The following is a 21,964-nucleotide window of genomic DNA, read 5'->3' as shown; positions in this document are numbered from 1 at the left end:
AAGGCGTTTTTGGCCTGAAAAAAACGACTATGTAAGGTAAGGCGTTTTTGGCCAAAAAAAAGCGACCATGTATTGTAAGGCGATTTTGGCCCGAAAAAAACGACCATGTATAGTAAGGCCTTTTTGGCCCGAAAAAAACGATCATGAATAGTAAGGCGTTTTTAGCCCATTTATAGACGAAAAAAACGACCATGTATAGTAATGCGTTTTTGGCCTGAAAAAAAGACCATATATAGTAAGCGTTTTTAGCACGAAAAAAACGGCCATGTATATAGTAAGGCCTTTTTAGCCCGAAAAAAACAACCATGTATAGTAATGCGTTTTTGGCCTGAAAAAAACGACCATGTATAGTAAGGCATTTTTGGCCCGAAAAAAACGACCATGTATAGTAGGCCGTTTTTGGCCCGAAAAAAACGACCATGTATAGTAAGGCGTTTTTGGTCCGAAAAAAACGACCATGTCTCATAAGGCGTTTTTAACCCAAAAAATGACCCTGTATAGTAAGGCGTTTTTGCCCCGAAAAAAACGGCCATGTATAGTAAGGCGCTTTTGGCCCGAATAAAACGACCATGTATAGTTAGGCGTTTTTAGCCCGAAAAAAACCCGCCATGGATAGTAAGGCGTTTTTGGCCTGAAGAAAAACGACCATGTATATAGTAAGGCGTTTTTAGCACGAAAAAACCCCGCCATGTCTAGTAAGGCGTTTTTGGCCTGAAAAAAAACGACCATGTATTCTAAGGCGTTTTTGGCCCAAAAAAAACAACCATGCATAGTAAGGCGTTTTTGGCCCGAAAAAAACGACCATGTATAGTAAGGCGTTTTTATCCCGAAATAGCTCGAAAAAAACGACCATGTATAGTCAGGCGTTTTTGGCCTGAAAAAAAAAAACGACCATGTATAGTAAGGAGTTTTGGCCCGAAAAAAAACGACCATGTATAGTAAGGCGTTTTTGGCCCGAAAAAAATGACCATGTATAGTTAGGCGTTTCTAGCCGAAAAAAACGACCATATAGTAAGGCGTTTTTGGCCCGAAAAAAATGACCATGTATAGTAAGGCGTTTTTGGCCCGAAAAAAACGACCATGTATAGTTAGGCATTTCTAGACGAAAAAAACGACCATGTTTAGTAATGCATTTTAACTAAAAAAAAAACGACCATGTGTAGGAAGGCGTTTTTAGCCGAAAAAAAAACGACCATGTATAGGAAGGCGTTTTTAGCCGAAAAAAACGACCATGTATATAGTAAGGCGTTTTTAGATGAAAAAAAACACGACCATGTATAGTCAGGCGTTTTTAGCCGAAAAAAAGGACCATAAATAGTAAGGCGTTTTTAGCCGAAAAAAACTACCATGTATAGTAAGGCGTTTTTAGCCGAAAAAAAGGACCATGAGTAGTCAGGCGTTTTTAGCCGAAAAAAACCCCGACCATGTATTATAAGGCGTTTTTAGCCGAAAAAAACAACCATGTATAGGAAGGAATTTTTAGCTCCAGTGTATGTGGAGTTATATATGAGGTTCACAAACTATGACAATAAACATATTTTTATAACAGTCGTTTTTGAGACCTTTTTTTTAATGTGGGTCAAATATGGCTCATGAAAGATGTGGCTTAGTTGAGGTTGAATTCAGGCTGCTATCAGGAACCTGTTCTGGCCCATCGTCGGGCCGGAGTAGGGCCAGGTATGGTTTTACAATGCGGCTCAGATCTGGGCCGAATGCGGCCCACATCATGGATGCCAGACGTGGGCCACTGCAGGACCGTCATTCATTGAGGTACAGTATGTGGGCCGAGCGTACGTGCCGTGTCTGCCCCAGAGCTGGGCCAGACCAATTTTGCTGACTGGGTTCTTTTTAAATCCGACACTGCGATGGTATTTCCAGTTGTACTCGCTCACTCAAATGAAAAAAAAAAAAGTATTGGGCGATAAGGAATACTGAACTCACCGTAGTGATTCTGTAGCTGTTACCTATAAAATGCTATGAGGCGTGCAGTGTGGATTTGCCCAAGACAAAATACACACAAGTTGAGCTCAGAAGAAGAATGATGTGGTCGATAAAGTCAGTGAGAAGTAGCGGCTGCGGCGGGATGACTCTGCCTGTGAATTAAACACAAAATAAATGAGAATCAATAGTCGGAGTCCAGGGATCTTCTGCTTGAATGAACATAGCTACGCCTCTCCCAACTTTGATCGCTGGATCTGCGTGTCACGTTGCGAGGTGGTGGTGGACCACAAAAAGCAGGCAGGAGGGAGGAGCAGGTTGGACTTGACAACTTGTATTAAAACAGAGAGAAAACTAAATCCAAAACAAACACAGTCTAAAGCATAGGTGTGAAACTCAGGTTCTGGAGGGCCGCTGTCCTGCATGTTTTCCAAGTCTCCCTGTTGCAACACACCTGATTCAAATGAACAGGTTCAATGTCAGGCTTCCGCAGAGCTTGCTGATGATCTGATCATTTGAATCAGGTGTGTTGCAACAGGGAGACTTGGAAAACATGCAAGAAAGCGGCCCACCAGGACCTGAGTTTGACAAGCTAAAACATAACAGTGACCAAAACATGACTGAAACAAACCTTACAGCAGCAAACAAACAACACAATGACCCGACAATGAGTGGTCGGGCGGGAGTCATTTTATACTCCTTATTACCAAACAACCAACAGGTGTGCAGCTGCAGGAGAAGCCCTACAGTGCCACCTGTTGGTCACAAACAGAATCATGACATTGTGTGGGGTTTGTCTCTATAATATTTGCGTGTCTCTTTTGTTTTAATACTCTGGGACGTGGTGGCCGATAAGTATAAGATAAATTCCAAAACAGATTTGTGTGAAACGGCTTAACCAACTTTATCTGTCCCCCAGCCATCCATTCATCCATTTTCTACAGCACTTGAACTCACTGCGGCTGTGGGTGAGCCGGATTCTATCCCGGCTGACTTTGGGTGAAAGGCAGGTTAGTTAGAATGTGAGATCATCAAAAAAAGAAAGTAACTATCAGACAGACTTTATGAATATGCATGGTTCCGCTGTACAAGTAACATATATCCAATTCTTATTTTCATCCAAACAACAATGTGTTTTCTTATGACAAACCGTTCCTCTTTCGTGTCTGCAAATTGTGTTTTGTTTGGTTTTACAGCATCAGCAACCTTTGACATTCACCTTATTGAGCCAGTCGCAGTGACACGGAGACCGCCTTTTGCGATTACGTCACTGCAAACCTGTTCAACATTTTCGTCTCGTTCCAGATAGCCTGTCACTGTTTGGGAGTGGCTTGCTTCATCCCCGAGCTGTGGTTCTTTTGGGTCATGGCTGTGTGTGTTTGTTTTGGTGGGTGCTGTGTTCACATAAAGTTTGCTAACACCCTGGCTTGCCGGGCAAAAGGCTACATGCCATAATTCCCTCATGTGCAAACTGTGGATGTGAACACAATAATGTGTGAATGCAATTTGCATCGCCATGTGACCTTGTGCCGTTTGTCATATTCTTAAAGTCAAATCATTCCCACGGCGCATCTGCGATTTCGCTTTTGTCACACACACAAACAAAATGTGCATGCAAGTCTAAATCTAGACATCGGAAATTCCCAAAAGAGAAATAGATTCCTTTTTAAAATGTAAGTAGCATACTGTATATGTGTAAATTTTGCCTTATGTTTAACATGTCACATAACTGTGCCAAACAAACATGTATCGAAAGATGGGGGACTGTGGAAAGAGCGGGAGAAGGTGGGTGGGTGGACGAGAGGTAAGTTACCAGGCAGTGTGGGAGTTTCAGCATGTCTCTCAATTTTGTGTGTGTGTGTGTGTGTGTGCGCGTGCGTGTGCGTGTGTGTGTGTGTGTGCGTGGGTGCAAGTAGTGATGAGAGTATGAGACCCAGCGAGCCCTTGCATGGAGGCAGTTGTCATGGCAACAGAGGAAGTCGTCTTTTCTGCAAGAGCTCTTTCGGCTGTCCCAGAATCCTACATCTCTCTCTCGCTCAACTGTTGGTGCCTGTGTCCTTGTGAGTCTGTATCAATGGTTTGAATACCGTTTCTATTTCGGTTGGGTTACTAAGACCAAAACAAACAAACCGAGCAACTCACCTACTAATGCCTATCCCTTTTCAATCCTTTCTATATCAGAACTTACGTTCCCTCTAATTTTACATGCATCTGAGCATTCAAAGGAATTCCCTCAGCATGCCTTGGAACATGGGGAGCAACATCAGGCATGCACACGATGGCCAATCTAGTGTCACACCTGTCCAAAACCTGTTATCATATCAAGTTACATCAAAGTTACACTGACAATTCAAAGCACCTTTCAATCAACATCGACCATACCATTGAATAGAGATTTGTGAAAATAATCAAATCAGTCCTAGTTTGTTGTGTTTATTTTAGCGCACGTCTCTTTAAGCGTAATTAAATCTCAATGCATTCTGTATATGGTCCCACGCTGTCCACGAAGAAATAATGGAAAAAAATGTCATTTCATAAAACTCAGAAATGTCTTGTCACCTGACCTCAGAAACGCGCAAAATAGCCTCATTTAAGGGGCTCGCAAACTAAGCCCATGTTTGGATTTTCTGAGTGGAATGGTTCGCATGTATGCTGCTAACCAGTGATTTGTCTACTCTAGCCCATTTTGGGGTGTGCTGAAACACCCTTATAGACAATAGTAGCACCTGTGAATGTTGAGAGAGCTTATATGTTTTTTTTTTGCCTGTGTTTTTCTTTTAACAGGCTAAAAAAATTATTCAAAACACATACAGGTTTGGTTGAAAAGCAATGTTTTTAAAAAAGAAATATTTTAAAAATAAAAATCCAATATGTCTTGTTAATTAACACAATTCAAGATCCATTTTATTATCGATGACATTACAATTATAGTCTATTACTTTGCGTGTGCGTGCCAATATTGGAACATCGACATCTCTAACCCACCACAGTTTTCTTCGACATCGACAACACATGCACACACACAGACCATTACTCTCATTTTACCATTTTAAGAATCAAAACTGAGGCTTCTTAACCTAATCAGGCATTTGCAATATTCCTCATGGAGGCTTTTGTTTTCATTCAAGACTAATTCCCAGAAACAAACAAAAAAAACAACCAAAACCCACTGACATGGCTTAAAAAGCCACAAAACACCAAAGTAAATTCCCAAAAGCTCATCTAGTTTGAAAGCACCAGTTTAATTCCAAAGTCAACATCTAGTGCTCATGACAGCTAAGATCAAGCATCAGAAGCACAGGGAGTAGATTATGGCTCTATGATGAATGCATCACATGCAAGTTCAAGAAATGTGACCCACATCATTGTAAACATCTTAAATCTCTTTCCAAGGTCCATTGTGTAACAGTCTGGCGCCAGGTTTACATTCCCAACCAGTCAGCTGACGTGTACGTTCAAGAACACACCTAAAAAAAAAAGAAAAAGATTGTATTTTGCACAAGTAAGGCCTATGACACGTATCTCAATGATCATAGCATGATCATGTTTTCCTGATGATATTGTAAAAATGACCAAATGATGACATTTCAACCATGCTGTACACTGTGTGCTAAGAAATATGTACTCGGAGATGGAAACCGGCTCACGTAAGCAGAGTAAGAATCCAAACAAAATCCTCTTATTCACATGCCTAAATAAAGATTATTAGTTGAATTAAGATTATGAATTGAATTAAAACTATTCTTTTTTTTTTTAAAATTGGCAGCTTTTCATTTGCAACAATAAAATTACATCGGTTGTGTAATGTGATTTGCTAATTTTTCCCCGAAGAAAGAGCATTAAAATGGAATTGTGTTAATATTCCAGTAACCCACAGCGCCAGAAATTAAAGCTTTGTTTGTCTCACCTCCACCTTTGCTTTACTCCTCACCTTCAAAAAGTCTTTTTCACTCTCAAACAAACACCAGCGTGCGCACACAAACACCCACACACATGATTTATAGCTTTGGTAGCAATGAACTGCATGTCTGAGAGAGAGAGAATGCTGGAGGAAAGTATAACCGCACCTGAGCCCGAATACTCGACTCATCCATCCACATTTACTAGAATGTAGACAAAATACATTGTCATTAAGAATGCTGTCAGGGACGTGCTGCAAAATGGAAAACTACCAAATGCTACCTGATTACAACCTCCATCAAACTTATAAGGACACCTGTTATTTAAAAAAAAAACACATCATAGAGGCCAATGTTGTCTGGGTGTCATGTTTTGCATGGTGGTAGTTGGAGGACCCCAAAAAGCAGGGAGGCAGAGAGGAGCAGGGTGGCTGACCAAAATGTATTTAACAAAAATGCAAGGAATACACTGGAGAAACTAACTCCAAAACTAACTCAAATAAATCCATCCATCCATCCATTTTCCGAACCGCTTGATCCTCACTAGGGTCGCGGGGGTTGCTGGAGCCTATCCCAGCCGTCTTCGGGCAGTAGGCGGGGACACCCTGAATCAGTTGCCAGCCAATCGCAGGGCACACAGAGACGAACAACCATTCACGGCCACACTCACACCTAGGGACAATTTAGAGCGTCCAATCAGCCTGCCATGCATGTTTTTGGAATGTGGGAGGAAACCGGAGCACCCGGAGAAAACCCACGCAGGCCCCGGGGAGAACATGCAAACTCCACACAGGGAGGCCGGAGCTGGAATTGAACCCGGTACCTCTGCACTGTGAAGCCGACGTGCTAACCACTGGACTACCGGGCCGCCCAACTCAAATAAAATCCAGTAAAAGCACAAGAAATCAAAGACAGAAATCAAAACAGAATACAAAACATGACGCATGCACACAGCAACAATGACCCGACACCGAGTGGTTGTGCCGGGACTCCTTTTAAACAAACAAACTAATGACACAATGACCAACAGGTGTGCAGCTGCAGGCGGAGCCCTACAGTGCCACCTGTTGGCCGCAAACAGAACCATGACACTGGGTACACAAATATGGTCAAAGGTGTGGTCCCCAAGTGTGTGGCCTACTGGGCACTCACGTTGAAATTTTTCATGGGCTCAAAATAATTCTTCATTTCCGTAAAGGCCATGTTGGTAGTCGGATGGTGGACTGTGGAAAGGTTTGAGGTGCCATAGTCGCAGCATCCATTTCTATTTGGAAGTGCTGCTGCTGAAGGAGCAAGGACAATCTCATTACCGGAAGTGTGGGTCCCTCAAAATACCCGCATGCCTTTGCACCCTCACTACACATCTGTCTGCAAGTCTGTCTTACAGTCCTGCAATAGCTGACGCAACAGGATGTGTGACCATCCCCCCCCCCCCCCCCCCCCCCCCGTCCTCAGAGAACATGTGCCTCCCCATGCTAATCATACGCTTTGCAACATGAACCCCCTCTCGTCTCACTTTCATGTCTTTCTCGGGACTGTCCTCGTCACGTTGCCTTTGATAGAGTGCCAGAGGCTGGCAGATGCTCATGTGCACGCCACCTGCTTCTGCAACTTCCCTTTACAAATAGCGCACACACACACACGCACACACACATAGACACACATTTATGGTCATGAAATATCAAAGCTCACAGTGGCCTTGAAATGCCAAAAATGGTTGCATAGCCATCACTATATGGCCTGTGATTAAAAGCAAGGACGTGTTCATCCATTATATATGAATGCCCTATTACATAATAATTTTATGCTGATGCTCAGCACTGGCCCTGGTAGCATTTCATTACACAACAATGCCATTGTTCCAAAAGGCAAGAGATATCAAAGACACAGCAGAAAGTGTGATTGGTTTTCCTCTGCTAGATCGGTCCTGATTTTATAAGTGGCTGTCACTGTCACTCTGCCTTCTAGATTTTGGACTTCAAAAGCAATAATTGATTTTCATTGTTCAAAAACGAGTATTTTTCCATCTGAAACTGTTTGACTAGCATTCAGGGTATGACAGTCTGAGGGGCGTTTAATCTTCTTTGAGCGTCGTTGTGTGCTCCAATTCAATTATCGGTTTGGATTAAAAAGTATGACGCTGTTTCCAACTGAAACATTTTGAATGGCTCTTCAGCCCGTGCTTTCTGTCCACTGTCAGGTGGACGCAATCTCTGCCGGGGTATTGACAAACACTCAAAGCAGCATATGTGACTGAAGACAGTTTGAACAGCAAACATGGAAAACAGAAACGTGTGGAGAAAAACAGAAAAACGGGCCTAATTAAAATGTTGTGTTGAATTTTAGAGTGCAGTAGAGTTAAGGATCGCAATACTTTGATTTGACTTGAAGACATGTTTTATTCTTGGAAAATAATGTTTATGCAAATATTTATGTTTATATACTTATATGTACCTGTAGAATGTGTATTTAACAATGTTGCATTTATTTATAATCTTTTTTTTAATATAACACACATTGTATAGTCAACCCTGTACAGTATTCTTTTTTGGTTTAATCATCATGTGATTGAGATACATTTTTTTAAAGTAGATGTATGGTCTACTTTAAAAATGTATCCGGGTCCAGATGATTTTATTTCGTGCAACCAAATGACACAATAAAATGCAGTCAATTATTTAACACACCATTTTTTTCAGTGTAGGCACATATTAAAGCATCATCTGACATTTTTTATAATGATTTTGCAGACTAAATTGCCGTAAAGTAAAACCGGCCACACGCCCAAGTGAATACAAGGTCGCTCATCCTCTGTAAAAGCCAATGTGTCTTGTTAGATATTTGTGTGAATGCAGTGACAAATATTCACATCAATATTGCTTCCAAAAAGGACTCTGATGTCGACCCAATATTGTTCTGTTCATTTTTTGTTTTGGTTTATTGCATTCTCTGCCAGGGCTTTCACTCAGAGGATTCAAACTCAATAAAAGTATAAAATGTGTAGTTTATTTCTTTGCCCAAACCCTTATTGGTTCCAACATATTGCACTTTGACTGCAACCGCCTTTGAAGATGGCATCATAGACAGCAAATCAATGACACAGCAACAATAGCATAGCATCATCAGAAAAGCCAAATGGCTTTCTCTTTCTTTCGATTGCACCTCAACAGATCCAGCTGTCAAACTCATAAAGTTCGCAGACGACACCACGGTCATCGGTCTCATCAAAACTCATCGAAGTATGCCTTTTCAGATATTGTCTTGTGCACTTGGGCATAGTCATGCAAGAACAAAAAAGGGTCTTCCAAAATGTCTCGTTAAAATGAAATCATTTTTTTTTTCAAATGAAGTACCACGCTCTTTGTAATTTTTGCTTGTTTTTGGCCGGATTCCCAGTGTATGATGTGTGACAGTCGCCTCCTGGTCGATGCGGCAGTGCTAACAAGAAAAATGCAAATTGGCCTGCATCACAGGCTTTAGGTAAGTGTCTCATCTGTATTCCAGGAACCAATCAAGCTTATAACTGTATACCATAACTGAAACGTGAAGGAACAAAAACACCACTCGTTCAAAGACACAGGTGAAAATAGGTTGACATCGCAAAGGCAAAGACCAAAAATAATTCAAACAAATAAATATATAAAGGATTATTTTTCTTAAATAGTTTGTACTTGGTACATATTTACACTAATGTCGAGACTGGCTATAACATTTACCCATGACCTTAATGAAAAACACATACAAGCAAGATGTCTTGAGGTTATGAGCTACTTGTACGTGCCAGGAGGATTCACTGTTGGCCATTGGACAGAGTCAGGAGCACTTTCAAATTCCTATTCAAGAGAAACAAATTTGCTACGAGCATAATTTCCATCCAAAATCTGGAGCAGAATTGAATATACTGTACTTTATCTTCATAATCATTTGAACAGGCCCCAGATGAAGGGACCACTTTTTGTCACATCTAGTTTGCTGCCTCGATAACTTCTTCTTTCCTCGCACTCCTGTTGTTAACTTGAGATATTAAGACATATACAGAAGCTTTAAGGACGTTTGAATGCTTTAGCTACACAATTACATATAAATATACCTTATTTAATGACTCTAGTGACACCGTATGTTCTGCCCCTGAACGCTTCGTTCACAACTTTCAGCGATCCAGAAAGCCAAAAAGAAGTCCGCAGGTTCTAATCGAGAGCATTTTCAATTCGGGCTCCAATACTCTAGAATGCCCTACACATGGAAATAAAAGCCGCTACCTCAGTTGAAATGTTTGAAACCCAACTAGAGACTCATTTGTCTACAGTACTCTTTGATTTAGTTGAACTGCATATTGGCCTGTTTGACTGCCGCTTCCCCCTCCTCCCTGATGTGGAGAGGGGGCAGGGTGATGGTGACCCAATTGGAAAGAAAGGTCAAATCCAATACCTAAATAATGGCGGCAGAAAATGCACCAGTCTATGAATATTACAGAGCAAAAGTAACATGTAAAACTGAAAGAACTGGTGAGCCGCATTACGCAGCCGTTTATGATGGGTGAAGACTGTCATCTAGTGGCACGTCTGGAGATTTAACTGTGCCTTTTAAACCGATCACAGTACAGTATATTGCTCAACTAGTGTATCGGCGTGTGTGTGCGTGTGTGTGCGCGTGTACGTGTGTGCGCGTGTCCTTGCGGATGTTGCTCTTACTCCATCTGTTTCTCTTTTATTTTGAACATTACTTTTACTTTGAAAATCACCACTGAGCGCCTGTCCACTTTCTGTCATTAATCGTTTTATTCCCTTTCATTAATTCAAGCGTTCTTTCAGTTTTCTCTTAGTTATCATCAAGTACAAGTGTATACTGTAGTTGTTTAAAGGCACACTTGGATGGGCTGAATTTTGGCCCTTATATAATAGTCTATGTCTATGCCTATGTGTAAAAAAATTCACCCCCTTTGAAGAATCTGTAGGACTTTCTGACATGATTTTGGCCATAGATTGCTCCGCCCACTATTGGACCCTGACATTTTTCCATCTCACCCTGTCTATGTCTCATTACAAAACAAACAAACAAAATTGAGCTCGTCAGCGAAAAATTGACCCTAACAACCGGATGATCATTTTAACGATTAAAATGTAATGCTTCTCTCTTCATTTGGGTCTTTGGTGGTTGTCCCCTTCGGTTGTCCAAGCGTCCCTGCAAAAGTGACCAACTAGAGTCAGATATGAAAATTTGTTGGAAATTTAGCATTGAGCTCCTGTTGTGGCTTACTGTGAGCCAGCCTAGTCATGTATCTCTCTAGTCTCTATAAACCGGCCTTGTTTGAATGTGTGAATGAGAGAGTATTTAACATTTTCTTAGGGAACAAGAAAAATTCCTGTACATATCGTGTTTGTTTGAACATGCTTTTACTTTCTTGTGGTGGTGTGTAAGAGCGGAGCCACATCTGGAAACAATAGAGCAGTAGATGCTTGTCACTTACCTCAGGCTTTTGAGGGAGCCCTTAAACAAACACTCATTCAGCCATAGTAAATTACAGGAAGGTAATCCAAGCTACAAACCCAGATTTCTGGAAAACCCTCGCCAGCACATCGCCAGCACTCCCTGCAACACACACCTAAGGAGATAATCTAGTGTATAGCTGAGTTGTTGCAGCTAAATTACATGCCAAACAAAACCTTCTGCACTCGTGCGATTTGAATGATAGGCCAGCAATTTTGAACATCCAGTTATTTTCACACACACACACACACACACACACACACACACACACACACACACACACACACACACACACACACACACACACACACACACAAATAGACAGAATGTATCCCAAAAATGCATAAAAAACACCCAACATAAAAGTTATCAAATGTCATACATTCTACTGATCGTAATCAGTACAGTATTTGATTCCCAAGTCAACTATCTGTGAAGACTAGAAACCCTTGATGACAAAAACAAGTGTTGGAGTTGGTCACCATGGTTCGCTCACAGCTCAGCAGGGATTTTAGCCGACTCCACCTGAAGAATCTTTCTTTCAAGTTTCTCAGCTGCTGCTTAAAAACGTAGGTGTGTGGACTTTGCATGTTCTCCGGGCCCGCGTGGGTTTTCTCCGGGAACTCCGGTTTCCTCCCACATTCCAAAAACATGCATGACAAGGTTGACTCAACACTCCAAATTGTCCCTCGGTGTGAGTGTGAGCACGGATAGTTGTTCGTCTGTGTGTGCCCTGCGATTGGCTGGCAACCGGTTCAGGGTGTCCCCCGCTTACTGCCCGAAGCCAGCTGGGATAGGCTCCAGCACGCCCGCAACCCTTATGAGGATAAAGCGGATTAAAAAAATGGATGGATGGATTTTCTTGGTTTCTCATCGGGCAGGAGGTGGCAGCATTGTTAAACTCCGGTGACGTGTACTCGTGTAAGTGTGAGTGCGTGTGAAACATTCACTCTGAATTAATGCACTCCAGTAATTTACACGATGACATCATCAAATGGTATCATGAACCCAAAAACTTTTTAATGCTGTCAATTTGCTGCGATTACACGCGCATGAAGGGACGTACACACACTGAAAACAAACCCTTTTGGTAACCAAAGCTTTTGTTTTTTTATTCGTCTTCTGATACAAAAGTGTCATTTAAATAACAAACGGGTTTTTAAAATTCTATCTCTTTTTACAAGGATAAATTAACATTTTTCCTATAATACACTGATCATCTCTCCAGACTTCTTAGATCTTATAGGCTAAGACCAACAATGTTCAACTAAAACCAACATTGACTCATATCTGGGCATCTCAACATTTACACATCTTATTGCCAGTGATTTTTTTTATTTTTTAATGTGGCCCGTGTCAGAGTAACTTAACTACTCTGTTATTGTTTGAAACATCATGGGAGGCACAGTGCGGTCATAAGGGAGGTGGCCGCCAAACGTTATGAGAAAAGGGAAACTGCATTAGCTCAGGCGGATGGTGGTCAGAGCTTTGCTTAATTCACTTTAGCTCAATGCAATGTTTGTTTGACTTTGGAAATCTAATCAGGGTGCCAAGGTATGCCGCGTTGGAGGACCACTGGTGGCTGCTCCAGGCTTCTCAGGTTCACCACAATATTTAGAAATAGCTACAAGGTCTCATTTCCCTCGGTAGGCCGAGACACAACATAAGTCTGTCAACCGATATCTTCACCTACTTCTGCAGCTTTACCTCAAAACGCACGTGACAGCAATGTGAGGGGCGATCTAGTTTCGCATGATGCGCTGAATGCTTGTATCGTCGGCCTTTTTTCACTTGAAATTCCCCACGTTTGACTCTGCGCTTGTACGAGCACTAAATGTGACTGACACACATTACAAATATACATTCCGAGACTCACTGAAACGCAAGTGCTTTGTTCGATTGTCGTGCAAACACACTAAGCGTGTGTACATTGATGAATGCTGCATTAACGCATGGTGATTGTGATACTTGTGAACGAATGACTTTTCAATTCTCAAATGCATTGAAATATATTTTTTTTTTCGAGGAGTGGCTTGATTGTCCAGGATGGCCACGGTTGCAGTCCTGACACATGTCACTGGAACACGTTGCTTCTCTAATGTCTTTATGGAACTTTATGCATGTTCCAGTTGAACATTTCGGGGTCATATCAGTTGACCCCGAAATGTTCAACTGGAACTGATATTTGATGATACTGTATTTTAGCCCAAATGAGATCACTATGGCATTTGGATTTGGTTCCTCTTCCAAGTGTTTCAATGCATAGCTGCATGAGGGCATGTGTTTGCAACAGCAATATAGTATTGAACTTTGTGTCTTTTGGCAAGCTATTTTCTAATAAGGTTGAATTCTGGCTAATGTTTGGAAAAGGCACAGCTTTAATTTCCTGGACTGCTCATTAATCTGTGAGCACATACAGCTCCCAGGAGAGTGAACCCATTGAAAGAAAAAAAAAGGTGGCTCCGAAAAGATGAGAGCTTTCTAACCGATCAGGCCGAGCTTCCCACAAATGAATTGCCCCATAAGCAACTTGACTTTTGTTTTTCGTACGCAAGCGATTGGCTTCACATTGGCCACTTAGTGAAATGTAATTTGCTGTCGTTCGCCTCCATGACAATTCTCAGACAACAGGTTTCTAACCAAATCTCTCCGGGGAAAATGTCAAAACATAATTACTCTGCAAATGTATTTTTTCCCCCTGCCTTTTGTCACAAATGTCACACTCAGAATTTCAATACATGCACAACTCAACCCTTTGTCATGTTTACATATTGTGGTTACGTCTGATTCATTGGAGTCAACGTGTAATTGATGCTAGATGGTGTTCTTATTGCAGCATTTTCGGAACAAAAAGGATATCTCCGCTGGTGAGTTTTCATGAATCAGTCTGCTGTTTAAATTAATGCACTTGTGGCAGGCACGGACGGACACTTCATGTTTTTAATTCGACTGCATTAATACAGCTTGAAGCTGGTGTCAAGAATATAACGCACTAACCCTTGCTGAAATGTAAACATTTTAGAAATGTAAGGCCATTTGACTTGACTCACTTTAGGTCTGGTATGTCTTTTCCATTTCCCGTTCCGTTTTATCAAGAAAGACACCAGGCTCTTTGGGAAACCTCCGCCGGTATCGGAATACCATCTGTACACGGGCTCATCAACAGGCCTTTAAGGTAGAGGGGTTATCCTACCCGGCAGTTCAGTCTCTGGCGCTGAGCAGAAAATTGAGGCAGAGGTAGACGTGGCACCACACAGCTTATTTTGTGTCCAATTTTTACGTTAATGTTTCAATGCTGCCTGCTATGTCTTTTATTCCTCCTCCATTTTCCAGCTCTCTCTGAGCTGGAAAATGTCTTAAGAGTTCACGGGGCTACTGTTGCTGCTCGTTTTTGAACCCGTCCACCCTTCTCGCCGAACTCCAGCACTTAAAGGAAATATCAACCACTGTGGGAGACACAGAGATAGACACGCGTGTGTGTGGACTCTGACATAGTTTCCAGCGTCGTTCACATCCAGTGGTTTGTATGACATCCTTCCTTTTGTCAGGGCGAGCGCCAGTGAGCTCAAGAAGCAAGTCCAGTCCTGCGCATTCTTTCTCCTCACACCACTGTCTCGTTGCCCGTCCCCGGTTTAATCCAACCATTGGCCGGTCCTCGCTTGCCTCCTCGACCCACCCTACTGTCCTTGAGTAAGCGGGCGGAGCAGCGTTGCCACGTGTGCAGGGTCTTGGCTGACCAGATCCACATGCCCGAGGTGACGCCCACGAGCAGCGACATGAAGATTCGAAGCATCTCTGATGCAACGTACGAGTCTTGCGTGGTGGCTTTGAAGTCCTCCCAGTGGGAAAGTTGGTAGAGGTAACAGCCAATCACAGTGGATGCTGGAACCGTGTAGAGAACAGAAAACACTCCGATCTTCACCATTAAACGCTCAAGCTTGTCTGTCTTGGCGCCATCCTTCTGCAAATTGGAGCGGATCTTGAAAAGCGCTACGAGACCAGCGCAGATGAATAGCGTACCTGCAGATCAACGCAGAAGACATTTAATTCATCGTTTTGTGTCAATAACTTTGGATACCCTGGATTTCTACAAATTCTCTTTTGAACAAAGATTAAACAGCATCGGTGTTACAGTGTATTCGGTAAAACTGGAGTTAAAAATAAAATGCGTATGATAGACAATACTGGAATGTCAGTAAGCTCATCGTGAAGATGGAACTTGTTTTTTCAAGATGCGGAGAGTCCCCGCGCTTGATTTCATCCGAGTGATATGCTTCAGTAGGTGCTTGTTTTGGTTAGCAACCATGTTCAAATGGACTCGGCCGTTCACCCCCCTTGTGTGTCAATGACAGCAGTAACAGCATGCGTTTTAGGAATGGGGAAAGGGAAGAGACTGTTAGAATGAGCTAACCCGCTAACGCAAGCAAACGCAGCGTGTCATGAAATTCTTCATTGTAGGCAAGGTTTGAATTACCTATAAGAAGGTAGGTCGCTAGCGGCGCCACGACAAAGCCCGTGAGCGCCTCCTGCTGCAGGTTGCCAACATAGCACAGGCCGGTCAGATCGTCAGCATCCACCAATCTCATGATAAGAATGACGATGGTTTTAACAGCTGGGATGGCCCAAGCCGCTATGTGGAAGTAGGAGCTGTGCATTTCAATAGCCTCGTGGCCCCACTTTAATCCTGCAGCCAAGAACCATGTCAGGGTCAGGATCACCCACCTGAATTGACAAGATGAGAAAACGAAACAACGCACCATTCAATCTTCTTACAGTGTAAATACAGCTACGGCCCATTCAGTGTTGCTCGTCGTGGCGGCAGATAGTAAAGGGTTACACAACAGATGGTGGTGTCATATTTAAGGCCAGAATAAATCCTTTGGGTTTGCTTTTCCTGGAAAGGGGAAATCAAGGGCAAAATCCAAGAGAAAGACTTTGAGCTGTGTTTTTCAATAGCCGCACAACAAGATTGTGAAAAGTGGCCTCAGTCCAGTGGTAGATTTTGATACGAGTGAAATTATCCATGAAGTGCCGATAAATGTGCAAGATTTTAAACCAAACAGGATGCTCGTGTTATGTTCCAATTGTTGTTCAACAAGAGGTGCTATGCACGTGTCCACGAACCAGAGAGAGGAGGCCATGCCAAAAAAGTAGAGCAGGAGAAAAACGATGGCACAGCCGGTGCTCTTCAGTCCTTCCTGCACTAGAATAGGAACTTCGGTGGCATCCAGGTCACATGACACACGTTCCCGACCCAGAGTCAATCGGACCTGAAAGGGAGATAGAAATACATTATTGAATTGGAAATGAATTTTGTTCGAAGCGTTTCTACAATTATGGCCAAATTAAATTCTCTTAGGATCATGTAAACTTCCTTAAGTTAATGGGAAGAACACACAAAAAATGCAAACTAAATTAGTGTACTTTCTGGACTACAAGCCGCGAATTTTTTCCCCCGCTCTATGAACCCTGCAGCTTTGAATGTGACCATGAAATTTTACTGACGATCTTCAAGACGCCAGCAGATTTATCCATAGTCTTTTTCACATCTGACCAATGAAATTACCAAACACATCACAGTGGATCAAAATTTGTAAGTAGAGACGCGTTTTCCATGAAAATGCCCTAATCTGTTCCAAGCCCCCCAAAATTCAGACATAAATGTTTTATAAAGCATAAAAAGGCATCAAAATATGTAACAAATACATGTTACAATTACATTCTTGCACAATAAATGAGTATTGCGTATAATGTAAAAAAACAAAGAATAAAGACTCAAAATGATGGTCATTTAACATTTAACTGCGCCCTCATCGTTTTTTGCCCTCTTTTGTTCATGCTCTCTCTTAGAATTTTTTTTTTTTGCCTGGCGTTTTGTAAAGAACTGATCCAAGGACGTTTGCTTTTGTCGGCTTTTAATAATCCTTCGAAAATTGCCAAGGCAAACATCAGCATCGTGAGCGATCCCCCAACTGGTGAACACTTTTTCTGGGTAATTCACAGTTACGTAAAACTATCGGAACACCTCGTGGCCCGAGGGACGAATGACGAAGATGCTGCATCGACACATATCTATCTATCTACAAAGACACGTGCGGTAGAGGTCCCTGTCAGCCAATGGGATGCCAGGATGATGCTCGGTAGTAGCCAATGTATGTTGCGTTCAGGAAACTCGGAGCTGCGAGTAGCAGCCCATACTGTATTTTTACCTTTCGAATCTTGAAATTTCTTTCGTAACGGGCGGCAATATTTTCCTGTTGGGGCGTTTCGTAACGTGAAAATTTCATTAGAAGTGGCGTTCGTAAGTAGAGGTGCTACTGTAGGTCAAAGCTGGAACGGTCAGAATCAGAAATGTGGAAGTATAAGCACATCCAAAAAGTGAGGAAAAAAATGAAATGAAGCTAAATGGTGTGGAATAACATACGTGCGAATGCTTTGTGCTCGGCTGAGGTGTTTCAGGAGAGGTCATTGAATTGGACAATATTCTTAGAATTGGCATAGCACTGCACTGCTTCTACAATGAAGTCAAACCTATACACACCAAACTGACTTACCAAGTAGGCAACACTGTACAAATTGCAGCACATGGACAGGAAGATGATTGGCCTCTCAGGGTAGGAGAATCGTTGGGAATCCAACAGGAAGGTCAGGACCGTTAAAGTGGTGGAAAGGAAGCAGAGCACAGCCCATACCGCCATCCAGGCATCCGTGAACACCTTGGCCCCGCGCCTGTAGAGCCCACTGTCATAGCCGCACTGGAGTGCACAGCTATCCGTCTGCTTCAGCCATGTGTACTGGTCGGGGGCAGATCCCAAGGCCTGACACTCCTCCTGGTGCGGAGGATGGCGGTAATACGGCGGATCCTCATCCCCCGGACCCTCCATGCACATGTGGTTGTGGTCATTCTGAGGCGGGAAAAGGCTGCAGTTGAGCACCTGTATCGGGAACAAAATGGAAAAAATATGCAATCCGGGAAAGTGAGAAAACAAAAAAAGAGAGGCTCCGAACTTCACTTTCGCCAGGAGCACAGGCACTCTGATTTAAGTATCTGCAGTATATGTGAAGGTTGTTGACTCACCTCTGGCCAAATGAATCCAAACTCATGAAGCACTGGCAGGCATTTTCTCTTGACAGACAAACACATGCTGCCACAAGGTCCAATAGGAATTGGCACTTTGTCCGTGCACATTGGCACATAGACTGAGCACAGGAAGAACTAGAGAAAAAGACAAATTGCTAGTTACAGTTCGAGATTGGGTATCAAGGATCATCCTACAACTAATCCAAGGAATGCAGCAAAGAATTTCAAAATTGCACACGCGCACACAAGTCAATCTTGTGATATTGTGGACTTTTCCTCCAATAAAATAAATTCCGAGTTTGACAAAGAAAGTAAATCTGCTATTACCATAAATGGCGGTATGCACCCTCCTATGGCCTTGTTTTGATATTCACTCTGTACCCCCCATTGCATCATCCCAAACCATTGCGACGCGTCTACACATGGCTGGTCAACATTTCCACTTATAATAGCATAAGTGAGTCAAGAAACCAGAGCCAAACTCAACCTACTTCAAGGTTAGACACACAACTCTGCGTCTTCAAAAAAAAAAAAAAAAAAAAACCCCGAGGAGTAAACACAAGGGGCATGAGCCTCATCATGCTCCATAATCCCCCTTAATCTAAGGCTCAATTTTCCGTGCCATGGCAACAGTTTTGAAATAGAGCTATAAATCTGGGTTTCAAAAACATTTTCAAGAATGGAGTTGCATTTTACCATTTCACATGGTCATGACGTGACTCCTTGAGGGATCCAAAAGCTTTTGAGTTTTTAGTATTTCTGAAGGCCTTTTATCTTCTTGTCAGGGGGTAAAAATGTTATATTAATGAAGTCTACATTTATACATGCTCGAAGGTTTGAAAGCGATGACTTTGACTGCCAAACTTAAATACACCGAGTAACTGAACGATACTGTATTATAGTAAGTACCGCATTTGAAGACATTTGTTGTTTACAGTTGTTTGCGCTTCAACAATTGATGACGTTTGACGTCGTTTGAACGCAGTGATGACAGAGAAATATCGAGGGTGTTTTCCCTGACTGTTAGTAAACCGAGTGCCGCCACTTCAGTGCCTGAAGCTGCTCTGGTTATTTGCCAGGAAGACTCCCATTAGATCAAATGTTCGGGGATATGGTTTCCCTTTCGCCTTTCCTCCCTCCTCTGCGTGTAGGAGGGGTTGTCGGCTAATCTTACAGGGCAATTTTGGTGCAGGAGCAGGGCAGGACTGTGGAGTCTGCAGTTCTTGTTCTGTCTGTCCTCCTCACACACTGAGCACAAATATCTTTTGAAGCACTTTGCTTACTGTGGCACATTCAAAGCCCTCCATCCAAGCACCTGTCCATACCAAGCCGTTCAAGTTCTTTAAAAAAATAAAAATAAAATAACATGCCTGCAACAATTCCTGACCAAAGATTAAATAAAATTGACAACATGCTTAAAACTACAAACGTTGCCATCTCCAATGTCATAGTAGTGTTAGAGGATTGCATTTTCTAATATGGAAATGGAATAAAAGATACACATCACAAATGCAGTTTGATGTATACTGCACATATACAACCGTATACTGTATATTACACAGAAATCGGTGCCGGTTTCGTTGAACACAAATGTTCAAATTCGGTAGCATGAATGACAATTGGTGGAACAACATGAATTGTCCTGCTTGTCACTATGCGTCAGTCACAGAAATAGATCAATAAAGATACATGACAAGTACCCAATACATTTGATTTGTTTCGGGGTTAATTAAGTAAACTGTTTCCTGACTTGATTGGGTATCACTGATTCGGTGTAGAGCGCTGAGGAGGCAAGTCAGGGGAGGCTAAATTGGCATTACATTGCACATTAGACCGACGTGAACTTTCCAGTTCATCCTGCAGTATGTGAATACTTTTACTGGTGGCAGCTCGATGCTGTCATGCGCTCCCCATTCCTCCATCCATCCACACATGCACGCACAGGTTTGCAGACAGTCTGCACCCAGCATTGGCTATTTGAATCTCCATCCCAAATTGTGTGTGCGTAACCATTCTGTTGCGGTCTGTTTATAAATACACACTGGACGCGGGTCCCACATGCGTGCCGTACCTTGAGCTGGCTGGAGCAGCCGTACTGGATGAGCGGCGTAAACGTGGTCAGCTGCAGTTCGGCGTCAGACTGGAGCACGTTGCCGACCAGATTGGGCATTTTGGTAACGTTGTATCCCAAGCCCTGGCACATGCTGATCCGGATGGGGTCGCAGGTCATCTCCTCCACTTCGTCGCCGAAGCCGCGCACCGCGCACGGCGGAGCGAGCAGTCCGAACAGGAGGAGCACGACTGCCCGAGTGAGCGACACCATAACCCCCTGCATGCTCACTCCAAAACGGAGTCACCGTCTTTTTGCAATCTTATTCCTTTTAAAAAACCTCGCCTTGGAAACAGTCCAACGCGCCCGGGCTTCGTCCCTGGTGGTCGGTCACCTTATCCTATCCGGAGCGTTTAATAGATGCTGCATACGTCCAGAGAGAACGCCGAAACGAATATAAAAGCTTGTTCACCTAAAAACTGCACATGCCCCTGCAGGCCCAAAACAAATCATCTCTTCCTTGTCGATTCCGTGAAAAAAAAAAGGCGCAGATCCGGCAACCAGCTCTTGCGCCTCCAAGCTCCAGTAGACCGGCTTCGAACTTTATTGTGTCTGTTTGTGGAGAGACGATACAGTCCGTCTACTACACAGCCAACCAATCCTTGCGCCCTATTTCGCTTTCTCTGACCAACCCTCAGCCGGCGGGCGGGGCCCATTAGGAAAAAAAAAAAAAATCGGACACTCCTTTTCTCACTCCCTCGCCTCCTTGTTTCCTTTGCTCGAGTTTCCCTCTGAAAATTCTAACCTGTGATGAAGCATTCCTAATTTTGACATAACGAGACCAGAAACTGAATTTCAGTGGTTAAGCATTCAAGAGTCAGAGGTTGTTTTCATATTTAAATTAGTATTTTAAATTTCAAATGGCATCTATATTGAGTCCCATTCTTCAGGCCCATCTCGTCCAAATGGCCCTGACATTGTTACTGAAAGTAGGCGCTTCACTCATGCCGAGGCGCTACAAATCCGTTTTGCATTGCAATGAAGGCACATACGGGACAGGTATTGTGTGGTTGTGGCACCCAGGGAGAAGGTTTCACCATTCGAGCATGAAACAAGTAGTGAAGAGTGATGGGACTTCGGGGAGCAACTGCAAACACTGTTCATTCGATTATGTGTGCCTGATTTGCACACTTCAGACATATTCCACCTGTAAATGCATTTACTCGGTTGAAATCTTAGGAGCCTGCAAATAGTATTGTGTCTAAAGTAAAAAAAAACACAACGGTTTGGGATTGTGCACATATAATGGGTCCACCTTTCAGCCATACACACTAAGAATGAGCTTTGTGAATTTATAGCATTTGTGAGCTGCGCGACAATGGCATGACAACAACATTTTCTGACCGTGTTACTTCTGAGCATGAACAAAGCAAACGAGCGATCGGATGATGGAGCGCATCGTCTCAGTTTGATGACACGTGGCTAGTCGCAACGCATCTTAAATATTAT

General features: G+C 42.8%; 1 protein-coding gene across 1 annotated transcript; it reads right to left on the bottom strand.

Moving 5' to 3' along the window:
* Positions 1-12,317: 12,317 nt before the first annotated feature.
* Positions 12,318-21,082, bottom strand: fzd4 (frizzled class receptor 4). Its single transcript, XM_086125956.1, has 6 exons — positions 20,477-21,082; positions 18,403-18,540; positions 17,879-18,259; positions 16,449-16,594; positions 15,799-16,046; positions 12,318-15,344 (listed from the first exon to the last, which is right to left on the bottom strand). The coding sequence occupies exons 1-6, from the start codon at positions 20,738-20,740 to the stop codon at positions 14,926-14,928; spliced, it is 1,596 nt and encodes a 531-aa protein (XP_085982082.1). The 5' UTR covers positions 20,741-21,082; the 3' UTR covers positions 12,318-14,925.
* Positions 21,083-21,964: the final 882 nt, after the last annotated feature.

This window comes from Hippocampus guttulatus, chromosome 12 (assembly GCF_054856545.1).
Source record: "Hippocampus guttulatus isolate MCC_2025c chromosome 12, RoL_Hgut_1.0, whole genome shotgun sequence".
Taxonomy (NCBI): domain Eukaryota; kingdom Metazoa; phylum Chordata; class Actinopteri; order Syngnathiformes; family Syngnathidae; genus Hippocampus; species Hippocampus guttulatus.
Note: the sequence above shows the minus strand (reverse complement) of the source record. Positions and strands in the feature narration are given on the sequence as shown.